General features: G+C 34.2%; 1 protein-coding gene across 3 annotated transcripts in view; it reads left to right on the forward strand.

Annotated features, from left to right (window-relative positions):
• NOX4 (NADPH oxidase 4) overlaps window positions 1–17,558 on the forward strand; it is a 143,539-nt gene that overhangs the window by 123,290 nt on the left and 2,691 nt on the right. For 2 of the 3 annotated variants that reach the window (XM_059929414.1, XM_059929413.1), the window contains 4 exons: window positions 270–389; window positions 1,944–2,052; window positions 6,355–6,423; window positions 7,808–7,908. In XM_059929414.1, coding sequence (XP_059785397.1) covers window positions 270–389; window positions 1,944–2,052; window positions 6,355–6,423; window positions 7,808–7,908 — 399 coding nt within the window. Of the gene's footprint in view, window positions 1–269; window positions 390–1,943; window positions 2,053–6,354; window positions 6,424–7,807; window positions 7,909–17,558 lie in introns of those variants that run through there. The other variant, XM_059929415.1, reaches the window with a different exon arrangement.

Here is a 17,558-nt window from a genome sequence, read left to right on the forward strand (position 1 = left end):
CGCTAACTATCATGGTCCTATATACATTTCCCTACACTTTAAATGAATGCTTCCCTCAAAATAGGCATGCTGTGAAACAGATGTGCTTGTGTTAATATTGACAGTTCATAAACAACACTTCTTGTTCCTTTAAGCTTATCACTATGAGAAACAATGAAATGAGGCCCGAGCCATCACAAAGCCTAGACACTAGATTTATCATGTTTGCCACATATTATAGAAATTTAACTCATTTTCATTTTTTCCACCTTTGTCTGCCTTGCCTACAGGCTCTACATTGATGGTCCCTTTGGAAGTCCATTTGAAGACTCACTGAACTATGAGGTTAGCCTCTGCGTGGCTGGAGGCATTGGAGTAACTCCTTTTGCGTCAATACTCAACACTCTGCTGTATGTCATTTTGATCCATTATGTTAGTCCAAGTAGAGAACTGTCAATATTTCAGGCAGCTCTCTTTCAGTAAGAAATAATTCCTTCCAGAATTCTTTTACTTATTGTTCAAGGAACTCCATTTACTGACTGATAAGGGGAATAACTGAGTGATTCTCAATACGTGGTCTGTGGCTTTCAGCGTGTTCTCTTGTAGAATAACGTCAGTATCACAATTATGCATCCCTCTGTCCTTTTCCTCTGTTAAAGTCATTCCACCAGCCTCTGTTTCTTTACTTCCTCATCAGGGGCAAGTGGCATTACTAATGCATTTAGTCAACAAATATTTTTGAGCACCTATGTGCCGATTGATCTTATAGTTTCTGGTAATACAGCAATGACTAAAGAGAGTCTCTGCTCTTAAAAAGTTTACATTCAAATGGGGCAGAAAGAAAATAAACCAGTGAAAAATTCATAAATAACATTATTTCAGAAAATATTAGAACTATGATGAAGAGAAGAGAGATTAATGGGATATAGAAATAAAGGGCCCAGGTTATTTTAGATGTATGGTCAGGGAAAGCCTTTCTGAGGAGATGACAAATGAGCACATCATTCCTTGGTCTGTTACTCAGCAAATTTATAACAGACTGAAGAATAAAAATTTCAAAGGTAAGATTGCTTAACCAGGATATACTTATTCAGTTATTTTAGTTCTAGAATTATAAGCAAAAATTAATGGACAGTAATTGTCATGAAACCCACAAACAAAATCTATTCTGTTCACTTTTCAAGAAAACACAATTTGCATTAAAAGTTTGTTTTATGAAGTACTAAAAAAGAAGTAATAAGTTGAAGTGATGTGTTTGAATGATATTTTATTTCAATTTTAAATACTTGATATAAATTTGGGACTTTTTTGGAGGTTCTTAGAAAAATAACTATATTCCAAACCAGAAATTGTTTCTGAAAATGTTTTGCAAGTTATTTGGACACCTAAAGTTTAAAAAAAGGAAGAATATTTTCTTAACCTCACGCCTACTTCATAATTATAAGGAGGAATCCAGACTTGGAATTGTGAGTTGCTAGAATGCATTACATAGTAAGTGGTTGTGAAATCTCTTTCTTTATCAATTATTAAGAAGGGGGTAAACAACCAACTTTCTGGAATGGTTTTGGCTCATTTTGACTGGAAGCCAGGGCAAGATGACCATTGGAGCCCTGTTGAGTGATAGAATTCACTGAAAATAGAGAACTGTTTTTTTCCTGAGATGCAGAGCTGATATTATTCTAATCCAGGAGTTTAGTGTATTGCCTTCAAATGGAAATGGGTGATATGCATATAATATCCACAAGCATGAACACTTAAATTCATGGAGTATAGCATATCTTTGAGTCAGTATATTGCATTTTAAATAAATTTGGGAGTTAAAGTAAGTGGTATGTCAGATGCTAGAATGTAAATGACTGGTTTTTCTATAGGTTGCTTACTAATGAGAAGCAAAATTTCAAGTATATAGGGATTCTTAATTTTTTTGCCATCATAATCACTATCATGTTATTTTAATTTTAAAGGGATGAGTGGAAACCATACAGGCTTAGAAGACTGTATTTTATTTGGGTGTGCAGAGACATCCAATCCTTCCGTTGGTTTGCAGACTTACTATGTGTGTTGTATAACAAGGTAAAATTAGGTTTTTTTTACTTTTGCGGCTTTCTAAATTTAAAATAAATTATTTTATTTCAAATTGTAAAAGTAATAAGTGCTCGCTATAGAATAAACCAGAAAATATGCAGATAAGTTGGGAGGAGGAAAAAAAAAATCCCTTAAACTTAAAAAAAAAAAAAAAGAGGTAACATCTGTTAATAATTTGGTACACATCTTTTCAGATATTGTTATCTGTGAATTTGTGTGTGTATCTAGAACATGTTTTAACATGGAATGTTTTAACATAGAAATGTATGCATATGGCTGGTGATGTATGCATATAGGATACATATGCATGCAAATGTGAATGCATATGAGATTGTAACAGAGGACAGACAGAGGAAAACATCAACAGGCAATTACTATTACACCTTTCATCCTTTGTTCTAGTAGCTCTTATCTCTTATCTCTACCTTTGATATTCCAAGTTAGATCATCAGCAGACTTTTGGCACAGTATACAGAATTTCAAAAATCCCAAATTCTAAGTTTTATTCCTTACAGAGATGAAAGCAGGCATTTTCGTCTATCCTACATGTAACCTGTTACTTATCTATTAATGTATCTATCTTTATTTTTTAAGTTATTCAAGTAATACACATATGCATCTTTGCTACAAATTTTTCTAATAATCCACATGAAGCAAAATCCCCACCCAATCTGTGTAACCAGATGTAACTCACGAGCATTCTATACATTCTACCATACTATTTGTATTGTTCTGCACATTGCTTTCTATAAACTTATTACTATCTAACCAGACACAAAAGGACAACTGTTGTGTGATTCCTCTTATATAAGGCACCTAGAGTAGTCTAATTCATAGAGACAAAAAGTAGAGTGGTGGTTGCCAGGTTTCCAGGAAGGACAAATGGGGAGTTACTGTTTAATGGGCACAGAGTTTCAGATTGGGAAGATGAAGAAGTTCTGAAAATGGATTGGTGGTGATGGTTGCACAACAATGTGAATGTATTTAATGCTAATCAACTGTATACTTAAAAAACGGTTAAAATGACCAGTCTTATGCTATGTATATTTTACCACAATAAAAAAAAAAGTGCAGATTCCTGGGGCTCACCAAGGGCCTGCTAAATCAGGAGAAAAAAAAAGGAGAGATGAGAAGCCATTGATTGGATTTGAGTATACGTATATGATTGTAGATCATCTTGAGAGTGTGTGTGAATATACCAAGCCTCGGGGTACTGCAGTTTCTAGAGGGGCAGAAGATGAGTGATAAGTCAGTAAAGGAGATTGGTCAGAGTGGCCAGTGAGGTAGTAGGAAACCAAGAGGTAGTTCTATCCCTGAGGTAAGGGAGAAAAATCTTTCAAGAAGAGCATACCACTCTCAAATGTGTGGATATTTTTTCTAGGTTAATGCCTGAGGCTGGACTTCCTGAGTTGGAGGCTCTGAGGACTTTGGGAGTGAATTTAAATTTTTAACGTATACTAAAAAAATGTCCCCCAAGGAGGCTAAAACAATTTACATTTCCACCAAAGAATATAAGAGAAATTTATTCCAAACATTACCTTACCAATCTTTCAAATTTCTATCCATCTCTTAAACAGTGGCATCTCACTGTATTTTTCCCTGAATGTTAGTGAGATTGAACTTCTCTCCCTGTGCTTACCAAACACTTGTATTACTTCTCAGATTTCCTAATTCTACCTTTGCCTGTTTTTCTAGTTTAAAAAAATTGTTTTGAACTGATAGAGAACCTATACTTTTTTTAATAAAACGCTGTAATTGGATCCAAGATGTGGGAAGGCACATTTGAATAATAGATGCTTTATAAGGCAAGTAGCAGGGCAGGAAAGGAATAAAGGAAAGAAAAAAATATAAATTGCTGGACATTCGAAGTAGTTCAATCTTAAGATTTCTTCTCAAATTTTTTGGTGGATATGCTTTACCCTTAGGATTCCATGGAGTAAATAATATGAAAGATTAAAACTAGTATAAATAGTGTGGTGGTGATTATCTCTACACACACCTCTGTACACCTGTTTCTATTTTTCACATCAAGAGGATGAACACTGGTCCTTCAATTGTGCCTCTGAGGAAGATGTTAAAAAGAAGTCTTTTTTTATTTTCTGTGTTTGCAACTGAGTTACCAAGTTCAGTGTGTTTGTGTGTGTGTGTGTGTTTCTTTAGTAGATACTATTGCTTGTTTTCAATGAGGGATAAGTTAAAATGGAGACATTGAAATCATTAGGTACATTATTTAAGTCTGCATACTTCTCTCTGGAGGCTGTGGGCACCAAACACGTTATTTTTTTTCTTTTTGTTTAAATTAATTTTTATTGGAGTATCGTTGATTTACAGTGTTGTGTTAGTTTCTACTGCACAGCAAAATAAATCGGCTATACATAGACATATATCCCCTCTTTTTTGGATTTCCTTGCCTTTTAGGTCACCACAGTGCATTAAGTAGAGTTCCCTGTGCTATACAGTATGTTCTCATTAGTTAAGAGAAAAACAAATCTTGTATATTAACATACGAGCATATATGTGGAATCTAGAAAAATGGTATAGATGATCTTACTTCCAAACAGCAGTTATTGATGCAGGAGTTATTGGGGTGATCTCAGAGGAGCATCCTGGTAGACATTTAAGACAAAAATCAATGCAAGTCATGTGTTTTGTGAGGTGCTATCCATTACTGGCACCTGGAAATTCCTGTTTCCTCACAATTAAAATTCATAAACCCTGATTCAATTCCTGAAGGGCCATAAAATGACTTTAGTGTTTGGGTATAACTTGAGGCAGCTGTGGTATGGAATTTAATGATTATATTTTAAGACTATTATGGGTGCTGAGAATCATCACTTATCACTTTAAAAGTAAAATATGTTTTTATTGGGATTTTATAACTTAGAGTTGCCACCTGTCAGAAAATGTATAGTTTTAGATCTGGAAGAAACCTGTAGGATAATGTCATTCAACTCTATCATTGTCCTGATGGAGAAACTGAGGCCCTTTATAAGTTGAGTAACTCCCTAGATATCTCAAGGTCATACAGTGATGGCAGTAGAAACAAGTCTCTAGCCACCTGCCAGGTGCCCTTACTATTATAAAGGGTGCCGGAGGAGTGATGTAACCTCACTTAATTACTCCCTGTTTGCAAAATGACTTCTTTTGCATTCCTGAACCTTCTATTTTGAGCCCCAATATATATTCATTAAAAAATTATTACTTTCACACTCTGTAAAAACAGTACTTGAAATCAATTGATCCTTTTGCTGCAATAAGGTCCAGCAAAGCCATACCATCTCCAGCAAACCTACTATGCCCACTGATGCTCAAGAAATAGTTTGGCTGTTGAAGAAGTGTTGGTCTCTGCTAAGCCTTCCCTCAGGTTCTACACATCAGATACTCACCTCTGTTCTCCAGAGCACACCATGATTATTGTGTTCCTTCCTTCTCTTCTACGTTTTTTTTTTTTTTTTTTTTTGACGTTTTGACTCCTTTTCCTTATCTTTCAGCATCTCCTTATTTCAGGGTGGTGAAAGGAAGCCTTAAGAATAATACTATTTTTTTAAATGTAGATTTCAGAAGTCAGGATTCAGTCAGAGCAAGGCCAGAGTCATTAGCAGATTCATTTTTGCCTTCTGGTAAAAGGATGTCTATGGGGACAAAACCCTTTTACCCCCTTTGTTGAATTCATTTTTCTTCAGATAGTTTTCTTTGTCAGTTTATTTTTCAAGATTTCAAAATGTTTGAGAGCTTTTCCAGACTATTTTATTTTGGCAGGTATATTTGCTGCCTTATACATTTTTATACAAGGGAAACCCGTGCTGAATAAGAAGAAGGTAGGAACTGGAACCAGGTTTTGTTTGTTTTGTGTTTTGTGATTCCTAGCATGCCTATTAAATATCACTTTTTACTTTTAAAAATTCATATTCTTTCTGAGTGAACTTTTGAGTAAAATTTAGAGGCTCTTAGGGAATCAAATAAGAAATAATTGGGGAGGATTTAGGGGAATATTAGGGTAACATATAGCGTGTTTGATTTTGTATCTATGAAGATAACAGAGAACTAATCCTGTCCACTACCTCCATCATAACTAATTAAACCAGTAGGTGACAGGTTATTAATGCTAGAATCTGCCATGTCTGTGGTACATATATATGTATATATATATATGTACATTTGCTCGTAGATGTTGGCTGTGATAAGACACGATACATCTTAACAAATCGTAGAATCACATATGTTAGGATAGGAGAGAGTCTGTGTATACAGAACAAATTTTAATGTCTATTTACTTTCATGTCCTGTCAGTTTTGGCAAGAGAACAGACCTGACTATGTCAACATCCAGCTGTACCTCAGTCAGACAGATGGGTTACAGGTATGTGATTCGATGTTATTGTAAATTAAACAAGCCTCTTGAGAATAGAAGATTTACTGTAGGGGCTGTGTGGAAGAAAATTTCTGCAGGTGGTTTGAAGAGACGTTTCTCAGAGGAAAGCCTGTTTTGGAATGTATCCAGCAAACTCATGGCTTGCCCTTGAAGTCAACCGTATTCTCCCTTTCACAGGGAGCTGGAACAGACCTTTGAGTTCACCTCTCTTCTCTCCACAGTTGCCTCATCTAGAGATGAGGACATAAGCGAATAGTCTTGTGATTATGTTCATCGAGGGGAGGTTTTATGTGGAGAGGGAAAATAAGATCATACACAATTAAGCTTGTTTCTCTTCAAGGGAAACTAAATAAAGTAACAGTCATCACGCATTATTTACTTCACTGCTAGACGCTGTGCTGAGCATTTCATATACGTTATCTCATGTAATTCCAACATATTCAAGAGGTAAATGATTTTGCAATCCCCATATCATAGATGAAGAAACTGTTTACAGACAACATTGAAGAGCTGTATGGCCGTATAAACCTGAGCATGAATGCTTTCACAAGTTTTATTGTAGTATTTTCCATCATACGTTTTCTATAATAGTTTGAATACAAAACATGAATGCTTGTCAGTTACTTTGAAACTAATCTAAGCCTATTTTTTTAGTCAGATTTCTACCCTACTTGGTATGTAAAAACATTTTATTTTATACTCTCATGAAGCAAGTCAGTATCATTATTCCTAATGGTTTCGCTGTAATTAAGGTACAGAGCATATATTACATCTGATTCTCAGTTTGTCTGCCTGGGACTCAGACACTTTCTCCTCTCTTCTCACTTCACCCTCTTTATCACCAATTCAGATCTAATAGTCTGTTAATTGCAAGCACCAGTACATTAGAAGTTGTTTCTTGATAGATCCCAAATTTGGAGCTCTTCTGTTTTAGGCTATCATGTCCAGGATCATTTCCCCAAATTTATGGTGACAATTTACAGTATTTTACTCATATAATGAGCCAAATATGATCACTTTGCAGTACAAAAACGCTTCAATAAAGCTTATGTGCTGCGCCTTTTTTGAGAGTAAGCAATTAGAATGCATTCTTTAACGCTGCAGTTGCTTAAAAATGATGCAACTAACTGAAGTCTAGGAAAATCAACCATTTGTAATAATGGCATTCAAGAAGGTAATGGATTTTAAAGGGAAAGAGGGAGGAAATGATGCTTGTAAATGACTTTACCTAATAGGTTGCCATATGATACTTATATTCTTTATATCACAGCAATTTGTTAGAAAGCCACAGCACCAGCAAAGATGATGTTAGAGAAATGGGTTATTTGTCCAACTCTGTGTCATATAAAATATAGTGCTTTCTTTTTGGCAGAAGATAATCGGAGAAAAATATCAAGCACTGAATTCGAGACTTTTTATTGGACGTCCTCGGTGGAAACTTCTGTTTAATGAAATAGCAAAATATAACAGAGGGTAAGTACTATTCCTCAAAAAATTTATGTGGCTAATGATCAAATTAAAATATTCCCAAGTCATCACGTGAAGTTTTTAAAGATTACTTAGTAATGGGTTTACAAATTACAGAGTCATTTAAACCCTCAATTATCACTACCAAAGGAGGAAGCAAGGCAGGAACCACCTCAAGCATCTGTAATGCCAAATACTTAAAATTTGGCTTAAAAATAGTCTATTTATGAACTAGACTCTCCTACCTACTTTTAAATTTACATAGATCCATATTATAAAGGGTGTTTATTCCAATAGCATAAATCAGATAATCATTGGGAAAGTTTTTTTAAATCACGTTAGCAAGCGAGGGAGCTCTTCAAGTAGTTCTAACAGTGAACGCACTTAAAAATCAGATTTTTGGTACCTTTTTACCAGAATGAATACATTTCTTAAAACTGTTAGTTTTTAAAACTCTTTAATATGCAGTCTCTAAATCAGAAATATTACCAAACATATTTTTTTCTTTGAAGCTATAATTCTATAAAGAATTCTAGCATTATGGGCTATATGTCTATGATCTGAAGCGATACAGTTGAAGGAAAGCATTCATTTTGGGGCACAGACTAGGGAGCCGGTTTGTCTTCTGTAAAATTATCATAGTGCAGGGCAAAGGTCTATAAGAATTTTAAAAGCATTTTGAAAACCATATACCCACTCACACATTTTAAAGTTGGCATCAAAAAAGTTTCATCATAAGTTTAAATAGTTCCAAAGGCTATAATTTCTAACATACTGCAGATATTGACATTTTAAAATTAATGTAACTCTTTTAAACATATCTACTGGAATCTAAATATCATAGTTTCTTGATACCAACCTCGTATATTTGTATGTTTTGTAGCTTTCACTATCAGTTAGAAATTTTACATCACTCTTTTGTCTAGTTGAACTTGTATTTCTATCCTGTTTATCCTGCAGAATTTTATTAAAATTCAATGTAATTTTACACTTGAACTAATCATACTTTTGTTGCTAAACTAAACACACCTGCAATAAGAATGTATATAAACAGAAGATTTAATTTTTAAAATTTCCTGTGACTCTAAGGCACCAGTGATCATCGTTTTCTTCTAGATTGAATTATGCTACAATTATTAGCATATATTTGATTAAGTCATAATTTTAAAAATACATTTTGATAAATATAAAAAGGGTATTTGATTGTAAATGAATGAGGCAGCTTATTCGATGGAGAGTTTGTTTAAAGCCCCGATTTATAAATTTATGGATGAATGTGATCTACTGAAATAATCATGGATTCATCATGGCGTTTGGCTTCATCTTCAGAGATTTTGTTTTAGGAATCATGGTGTGAAGCCCCAGAAGCAAAATCTACAAAGGAATACAGTGACCCGTGTAATTCAGATTTCAACCATGTTTGAAAGCACTCCTAGATTTCCTTCCCTTGATGAAGTAATTTGGGTTAAAGAGGAAAGCATTATTTAGAAAGCAGAGGTCCTTTGTAATATTCAGGGCCCTAGTTAAAGGTGAACTACAGAATAAAGAAAAAAGTCAACCCAGTTTTTGTTATATTTCTTTCCCTTTCTCCAGAATCATCCACCTTAGATGTGATCATCTTGTCATACTCACCTGGGTCTTGCTATGCACCACAGACTCCGTCCTCCCTAATGACATTTAACTGACTTCTGGCAAGCGTTCTTTTGTTAGTTTTCATAGTATAGTGCTGAAAACTTTGATAGTTTGTTTCTTTGTTTTGCTTGTTTGTTTTTGCTCAGTTCTGAAACCAAACCCCCAAACAGTAGAGGATCATTTGCAAGAAATTACATTGGGATTTTTGGTTTCTTTGGTTAGTTCTCAAGAGTCCTCATTTGTTACACTGTTCATATTGGGAGGGATTTTGTATGCTTATTTGGTTGTTTGTTCATTTTCTTTAAACAGCAAAGCTTATTTAAGAAGAGCAAGTGTGCACCATCTATGGTTGACATTTTGTACACTTTCAGTTTGTGTATCTGCTCTGGGCAGGCACCTCAAATGCATTATTTTTTGAAGGATTTTTATGTAGCGTAGCTAGGAAAAGAATGGATCAACGTCTTAAGGTTTGTTAACTGGAAAAAGGCACTCTTTAAATAGAAGACTTCATTTTAGATGTAAAATTTTGGTTAACTTCATGTACATAAATTGCTGAGAGAATATAAAGAGATAAAAATAGAGAAGAGAGGCATATTAATTTGCACACATGTATGAGAGTGGTCTCTTCCTTGTATGTCTTTTTAAAAATTATTTATTATACCTGAGATCCAGTTTCCTGTTATTTATAGTAAAAATGCATATCATACCTTAACTTAGTTGAATGTATGCATCATGGAAAGGGAGAAGTAAAGAACTTTACGTGGCCTTTGGAGTAGGGAAAACTCTTCTGGGATTGATGCCTGAGATATATCTATATTTTACTGCCACATGGTGTTTTAAAAACAAAACAGATTAAGGATACCTAGGTTTGGTCTCTTACATTTGCTCCTGTGTCCCTGGGTCAAGTCACTCGACCCTTCTGTATCTGTAATACAAGGAGTGAATAATCCCTAAGGCATGAATAAGCTTTCATTATATGAGATCACACACTTTAAAAATGAATGGAAAAACGAGTATCGGTATAATAGGAAAATATTCACCAATATGTTGAACATTTATGGAACTAGTTCCCAACATCTGCCCCCAAACAACATCCTCTGCTAGCATCTAAGTCTATCTCTACCCATCTCTACAGAGTTTTTGTAGATAAATCTCTAGATGATTGTTGGATTGCAGCAACCTAATCAAAATTAGTGCAAATTAATTACAAAGGTTAATTAAAAGTTGTAGGATTTCATTGTTAGTGAAAGTGACATTGGGGAGCTCCTCAAATTACACAAACAAACATCTCCTAGAGTTAAACTAGTTAATAGTTGGAAAACAAAATGTAAAAAAGAAAATGATCATATACGGTGCTTTAAAAATAATGATTTTATTATGAAGAATTTAAGATAAGCCTTTAGGAAATTTGGAAAATTTGAAAATCTAACTCTATATTTGCCCTATGAAAGCCAAAAAAGAAAATAATGGTATCTTATTGTCATAATGCAGTGTTGACAGAGACTGTATACAGACAGCCAAAATGTCTCATTCCCTTTTCATCTTAATGAAAACGGCACTATGACTTTTTTTTATTTTTGGTGGTATAAATTCAGTAGTTCAGTTTTATTCATTTTAAGTAATCCATTGTGTCTAGCTCTGGTTTTGATAGTAACCTAAATTTTATTAAGTGTAAGAGTTTATTTTCATACTTTTTTATTATTTTCTTTCTTCTCACTTTGGGTTTAATTAGCTCTTCTTTTACTAGTTACTTAAGGTGGAACCGTAGGTCACTGATTTTAGATCATTGTTCTTTCATAATAAAAGTGTTTAATACTATAAATTTTCCTCTAAACACCACTTTAGCTACATACCACAAATTTTGATATGTTTTATTTTCATTTTTATATAAGTCAAAATATTTTTTAAATTACCATGTGAATTCTTTTTTGACCCATTGGTTATGTAGAAGTATGTTGTTTAATTTCCAAATATAGGGGTATTTGTTCTTGATTTCTGGTTCAAATGGGTTTTAAGAAAATATACTCCTTGTTATTTCAATCCTTTAAAATTTATTGAGACCTGTTTTACTGCCCAGAATATGGTCTGTGTTGGTGAATGTTCCATGGGCACTAAAAACGAATTTGTATTCCATTGTTTTGGGGTAGAATACCCTATAAATATCAATCAGTTCCAGTTGGTTGATAGTGGTATTTAAGTCTTCAGTACACTTACTGATTTTCTGTCTACTTGTTCTGTCAATTTCCAAAAGAAGAGTGTTGAAGTCATTAACTATAATTCTAGATTTGTCTGTCTTTACAGTTCTATCAGTTTTTGATACATGTATTTTGAAGTTTTTTAGTTCTAGGGTTTAGTTGTAGTGTTTAAACTATTTACATCTTACTATTATATTGCATTCATTACAAAATAAATTACATTTTATCATCACATAGATTAAAAATATTCTTCATTTTTCCAGCTTTGTTGAAAAATAACTGACTTATAATATTGTATACAGTATAACAATTTGATATGTATATGTTGCAAAATGACTACCACAATAAAGTTAACATATCTATCACCTCAAATAATTACAAATTTTGTGTTTGTGTGATGAGAACTTTTAAGATCTACTGTCTTCCCAACTTTCAAATATACAATAAGTATTGTTAACTATAGTCACCATGCTGTCCATTACATCCTAGAACTTATTCCTCTTGTAACTATAAGTTTGTAACCCTTTGTCAGTCTTCAGTCATACCCTACCTCCTCCATCTGCCTCTGGCACCCTCCAATCTGCTCTGTGTTTCTATGAGTTTGGGTTTTTTCGATTCCGCAAATGAGTGAGATCATACATTTGTCTTTCTTTGTCTGATTTATTGCGCTAATCATGATGCCCTCAAGGTTCATCCATGTTGTTGCAAATCAGAGGATTTTCTTCTTTTTTATGGCTGAATAATATTTCAGTGTGTGTGTATCACATCACATCGCATTTTCTTTGTCCATTCATCTATCTATGGACACTAAGGTTGTTTCCATGTCTTGACTATTCTAGATAATGCTGCAATAAACATAGGAGTGCAGATAACACTTCAAGAGAGTGATTTCATTTCCTATGGATATATACACAGTAGAGGGATTGTTGTATCATATGATAGTTTTATTTTTAATTTTTTGAGATACCGCCATACTATTTCCCATACTGGTTATACCAATTTACATTCCCACCAGTAGTGTACAAGGGTTTCCTTTTCTCCACAACCTCGCCAACATTTAAAAAGTAAAAATGAATGAATAGACATTGTAAAAATGTCTATTCAGTTGTTCTGCCTTTTTTTAACTGTGTTGTTTTTGTTTTTCTTTTGATATTGAGTTTTATGAGCTGTTTATATATTTTGAATATTAACCCCTTATCAGTCATATCATTTGCAATTATTTTCTCCCATTCAATAGGTTGTCTTTTCATTTTGTGGATGGTATCCTTTGCTGTGCAAAAGCTTTTCACTTTAATTAGGTCCTGTTTATTTTTACTTTTGTTTCCTTTGCCTTAGGATATAGATCCTAAAGCATACTGCTATGATTTACGTCAAAGAACGTTCTGCCTATTTTTCCTTCTAGGAGTTTTATGGTTTCTGGTCTTATATTTAGGTCTTTAATCTAATTTGAGATTCTTTTTGTATGTGGTGTGAGAAAAGCCTCTAATTTCATTCTTTTTACATGTAACTGTACAGTTTTCCCAGCACCACAAACCAAATTCAACAATACATTAAAAGGAGCATACACCATCATCAAGTGGTATTTATCCAAGGCATTGCAAGGATGGTTCAGCATCTTTATATCAACCAATGTGATACACTGCATTAACAGATTGAAGAATAACAATTATATGATCATCTCAATAGATACAGAAAAAGCTTTTGACAAAATTCAGCATCCATTTATGATAAAAACTCTCCAAAAAGTGGGTATAGAGGGAACATACCTCAACATAATAAAGGCCCTATATAATAAGCCCACAGCTAATATCTTACTCAATGGTGAAAAGCTGAAAGAGTTTCCTCTTATTGGATTATTATTATTATTTTTTTTGCTAGCGAGTTATATGAATTTCTTATATATTTTACATATTAACCCCTTATCAGATATGTAGTTTGCAAATATGTTCTCCCATTCCCTAGCTTGCCTTTTCATTTTGTTGATCATTTCTTTTGCTATGCAGAAGCTTCTTACTTTGATGTAGTCCCACTTATTTATTTTTGCTTTTGTTGCTTGTATTTTTGGCGTCAGTTTCATGAAATTATTGCCAAGACCACTGTCAAAGAGTTTTTTCCTCTGTGTTTTCTTCTAAGATTTGATGGTTTAAAGTCTTATATTCAAGTCTTATTTCCTTTAGAGTTAATTTTTGGGAGTAGAGTGAGATAGGGTGCAGTTCCATTCTTTTGCATGTGAATATCCAGTTTTCCCAACATCATGAATTGGAGACAGTATCTTTTCCTCATTGAGTTTTCTTGGCTTCTGTGGATTGTGTTACAGTCCAACAGTTTACTGTTGCTTTCTATTTATCTCATTTGTTCTTTCCTTTTTTCTTTCTTTCTTTACTTTCTTTTCAATTAGTGTTGTTTTATGATTCCATCTTTTTCTCCTAAAGTGACATATTAGCCATGCCTCTCTGTTTGACTTTAGTTATTTCTTTAAGGAATTGGTTCCCAAGTTGCAATCCTTGGACTAGCATCACCTGGCAACTTGTTGGAAAACCAAATTCTTGGAGCCATATCCAAGATCTGCTGAATCAGAGGATCTAGGAATAGGGCCTTGCTATCTGTGGTCTGTGAAGTGCCTTAGGTGATGCTGATGAAGCTGAAATTGGAGAAGCATTGCTCTAGGTCTACGGTGTACACCATTAGCTTATCACAGTGTACTTCAAATAATATTATACTACCTCATGTACTTCCATTCACCCTGCATCTCTTTGGCTGTTGTTCTTATTCATCTTTCTTCTACATATACTATAAACTCCATAATGTATTGTTATTACTTTTGTTTTAAATATCAATTATATTTTAAAGAGATTAAAAATTAGACAAAATATACAGTGTATTTATTCACAGATTCACCATTTTGGTGTCCTTCGTAGCTTTGGGAAGATTCACATGTCTATCTGATTTCATTCTCCTTTCCGACGAATTCCCTTTATATACCTCATAGTGCTAGTTTGCTGGTGATGAATTCCCTCACCTTTTGTTAGAAAAGTTTACATTCTATCTTCAATTTTGAAAGTTATTTTTGTTTGGTATAGAATTTGCTTGATATAGAATAGTTGCTTTTTTTTTTTTTTTTTGTCTTTCAGCACTTTGAAGATTTCACTTCATTGCCTTCAGACTTAAATAGTTTGTGACAAGAAGTCTATCCTTCATCTTCTGTTTATTATTTGTAGTGTGTCTCTGCCCCAACCCTCTGTCAGCTGCTTTTGTGTTATTCTCTTTGTAACTGGTTTCCAGAGTTTTATTATAACTTGCCTTATGTTGTTATGTGTGTGTGCGTGCATATTCTCCTTGGAGTTCATTAGATCGTTGGATCTGTTTGTTTTCATCAAATTTGTAAAAATTTTGGTAATTATTTCTTCAAATATTTTTTTCTCTTTCCCTGTGTCTTCTTTTATGTTGAGACTATGATTACATATATGAAAGACTGGTTGGTATTGTCCCACAGGACCTTGAGGCTCTTTTCACTTTTCTGCCCAATTTTTGTTCTCTGTGTGCTTCCATTTGGATATATTCTACTGCTATATCTTCAAGTTTACTTATCCTTTCTTCTTCAGTGCTTATTCTTCTGTTAACCCATCAGTATATTTATCATTTTAAATATTGCATTTAATCTCTAGCATTTCCACTTAGGCCTTTAAAAAATCTTTTTTCCTTTCTCATCATGTCGATGTTTTTCTTTGAACATATGAAACATGTTTCTCATCACTGTTTCAGTGACCTTGTCTAATAATTCCATCATTTCTGTCATTCTCGTCCCATTTCTATTGACTTATCTTTCTTCTTGTATTAGTTTGCTAGGACTTCCATAATAAAATCCCACAGGCTTGATGGATTAAACAATAGAAGTTTATATTCACACTATTCTGAAGGCTAGAAGTCTAAGATTAAGATGCTAGCAGGGTGATTTCCTCTGAGACCTCTCCTTGGCTTTCAGATGACTACCCTCTTGCTGCCTCTTCACATGGTCAGTCTTTTATCTGCATGTGTGTCTCTAGTGTCTCTTTAATTTCCTCCTCTTACAAAGACACTAGTCAGATTGCAATAGGGTCCACCCTAACAACATCGCTCTATCTTAATTACATCTTTAAAGGCCCAATCTCCAAATACAGCCACATTCCGGAATACTGAGAGTTAGAGTTTCAACCTATGAATTTGGGGAAGGGAACAAAATTCAACCCATAACACTTCTAGTTATAGTTCATAATTTCTTGCTATACACATTCCTGGTAATTTTTTATTAAATGCTATACACTTTGAAGTTTAGACATCAAACTCCAAATTTTTATTTATTCTTTTCAGTATTGTTGGAATTGTTTTTGGCATACAGTTTTGTTACTTGGATTCAGTTTGATCTTTTTTCTTTTTTAATTTATTGATTTTATTATTTATTTTGGCTGCATTGCGTCTTCGTTGCTGCGTGCAGGCTTTCTCTAGTTGCGGCGAGTGGGGGCTACTCTTCGTTGCGGTGTGCAGGCTTCTCGTTGAGTGGCTTTTCTTGTTGTGGAGCACGGGCTCATGGGCTCTAGAGCACAGGCTCAGTAGTTGTGGTGCACGGGCTTAGTTGCGCCGCGGCATGTGGGATCTTCCCAGACCAAGGCTCAAACCCATGTCCCCTGCATTGGCAGGCGGATTCTTAACCACTGCGCCACCAGGGAAGTCCGTCAGTTTGATCTTTTCAAGGCTTGCTTTTAAGCTTTGTTAGTATGAGTCCAGAGCAGCCTCCAATCTGGGCTAATTTTACCAACATCCTCCCTACCCTTTGCAAATAAGGTAATAACTTTTTGAGTACACTATCCATTGCCAATGTATTATATATAGAGCTTTCCATTTTGGCTTGTGGGAATATGAATTGTTGACAGCCTTGCGTAAACTCAGAGTTGTTTGGCCTACTGCTCCTTGGTAGTTCTCTACCCAGTTTCACATGGTTTCCTCTAACACATGAGGAGATTAGTACTCAGCCAAAGACTTGAGGATACTCCTCTGCAGATCTCCAGAGCTTCTTTCTTTTGATATCAAGTTCTAGCTGCTTTGGCCTTCGTGAACTCCATTCTTTTTCTCTTTAACTCAGTAAGACCGCCAGTCTCTGCATGAGTTTCCCTCTTCTGTGCTACAGCTTCTAAATTGCCTTCAGGCAACAAGAAGAGATAGCTGTCGGGCTCACCTTGTTTTTTCTTTTTTTCTCAGGGATCACAGTTCTGTGCTGCCTGTTGTCCAGTATCTGAAAATAATTTTTTCATATGTTATTTGTTTTGTCCTATTTTTTTAATGCAGGAGGGTAAATCTAGTCCCTATTTCTCCATCATGGCTGCAAGTAAAAGTTTATTTTGTAGTTCTTTGTTTCATTTTTCAAGGTGAAAAATTTTAATAAAACTTTTTTCAGTATTTATTATAAATTTTGGTACCCATTTAAATGGATTCACTGTCTTTTTTTCAGCAACAATTATTCTCAGATAATGAATACATACTGGATTTGTCCAAGATATGATAAGAATTGTCAATCATTTTGATATCATAGGAAGAATTCAATGCAAATCAACAAACTTTGCAGGAAATCAATGTGAAATAGTAATCATTTTGTGGGATTTATTTATTCTATTTGTTAGGGATATGTATAATTTATCTACCAAAATTTTATGTTAGCAAATAATAAAACCTGCTTGGTATTTGTTACAATTATTGTGGCACATAAATAAAAAAGGAAATGTATCCAGATTAGTATGCATTTTGTTTTAATGTAGATATAAATTAGTCACTTAAAATTATCCTTTCAAATTGGTAAGA

This window comes from Balaenoptera ricei, chromosome 8 (genome assembly GCF_028023285.1).
Source record: "Balaenoptera ricei isolate mBalRic1 chromosome 8, mBalRic1.hap2, whole genome shotgun sequence".
Classification (NCBI taxonomy): Eukaryota; Metazoa; Chordata; class Mammalia; order Artiodactyla; family Balaenopteridae; genus Balaenoptera; species Balaenoptera ricei.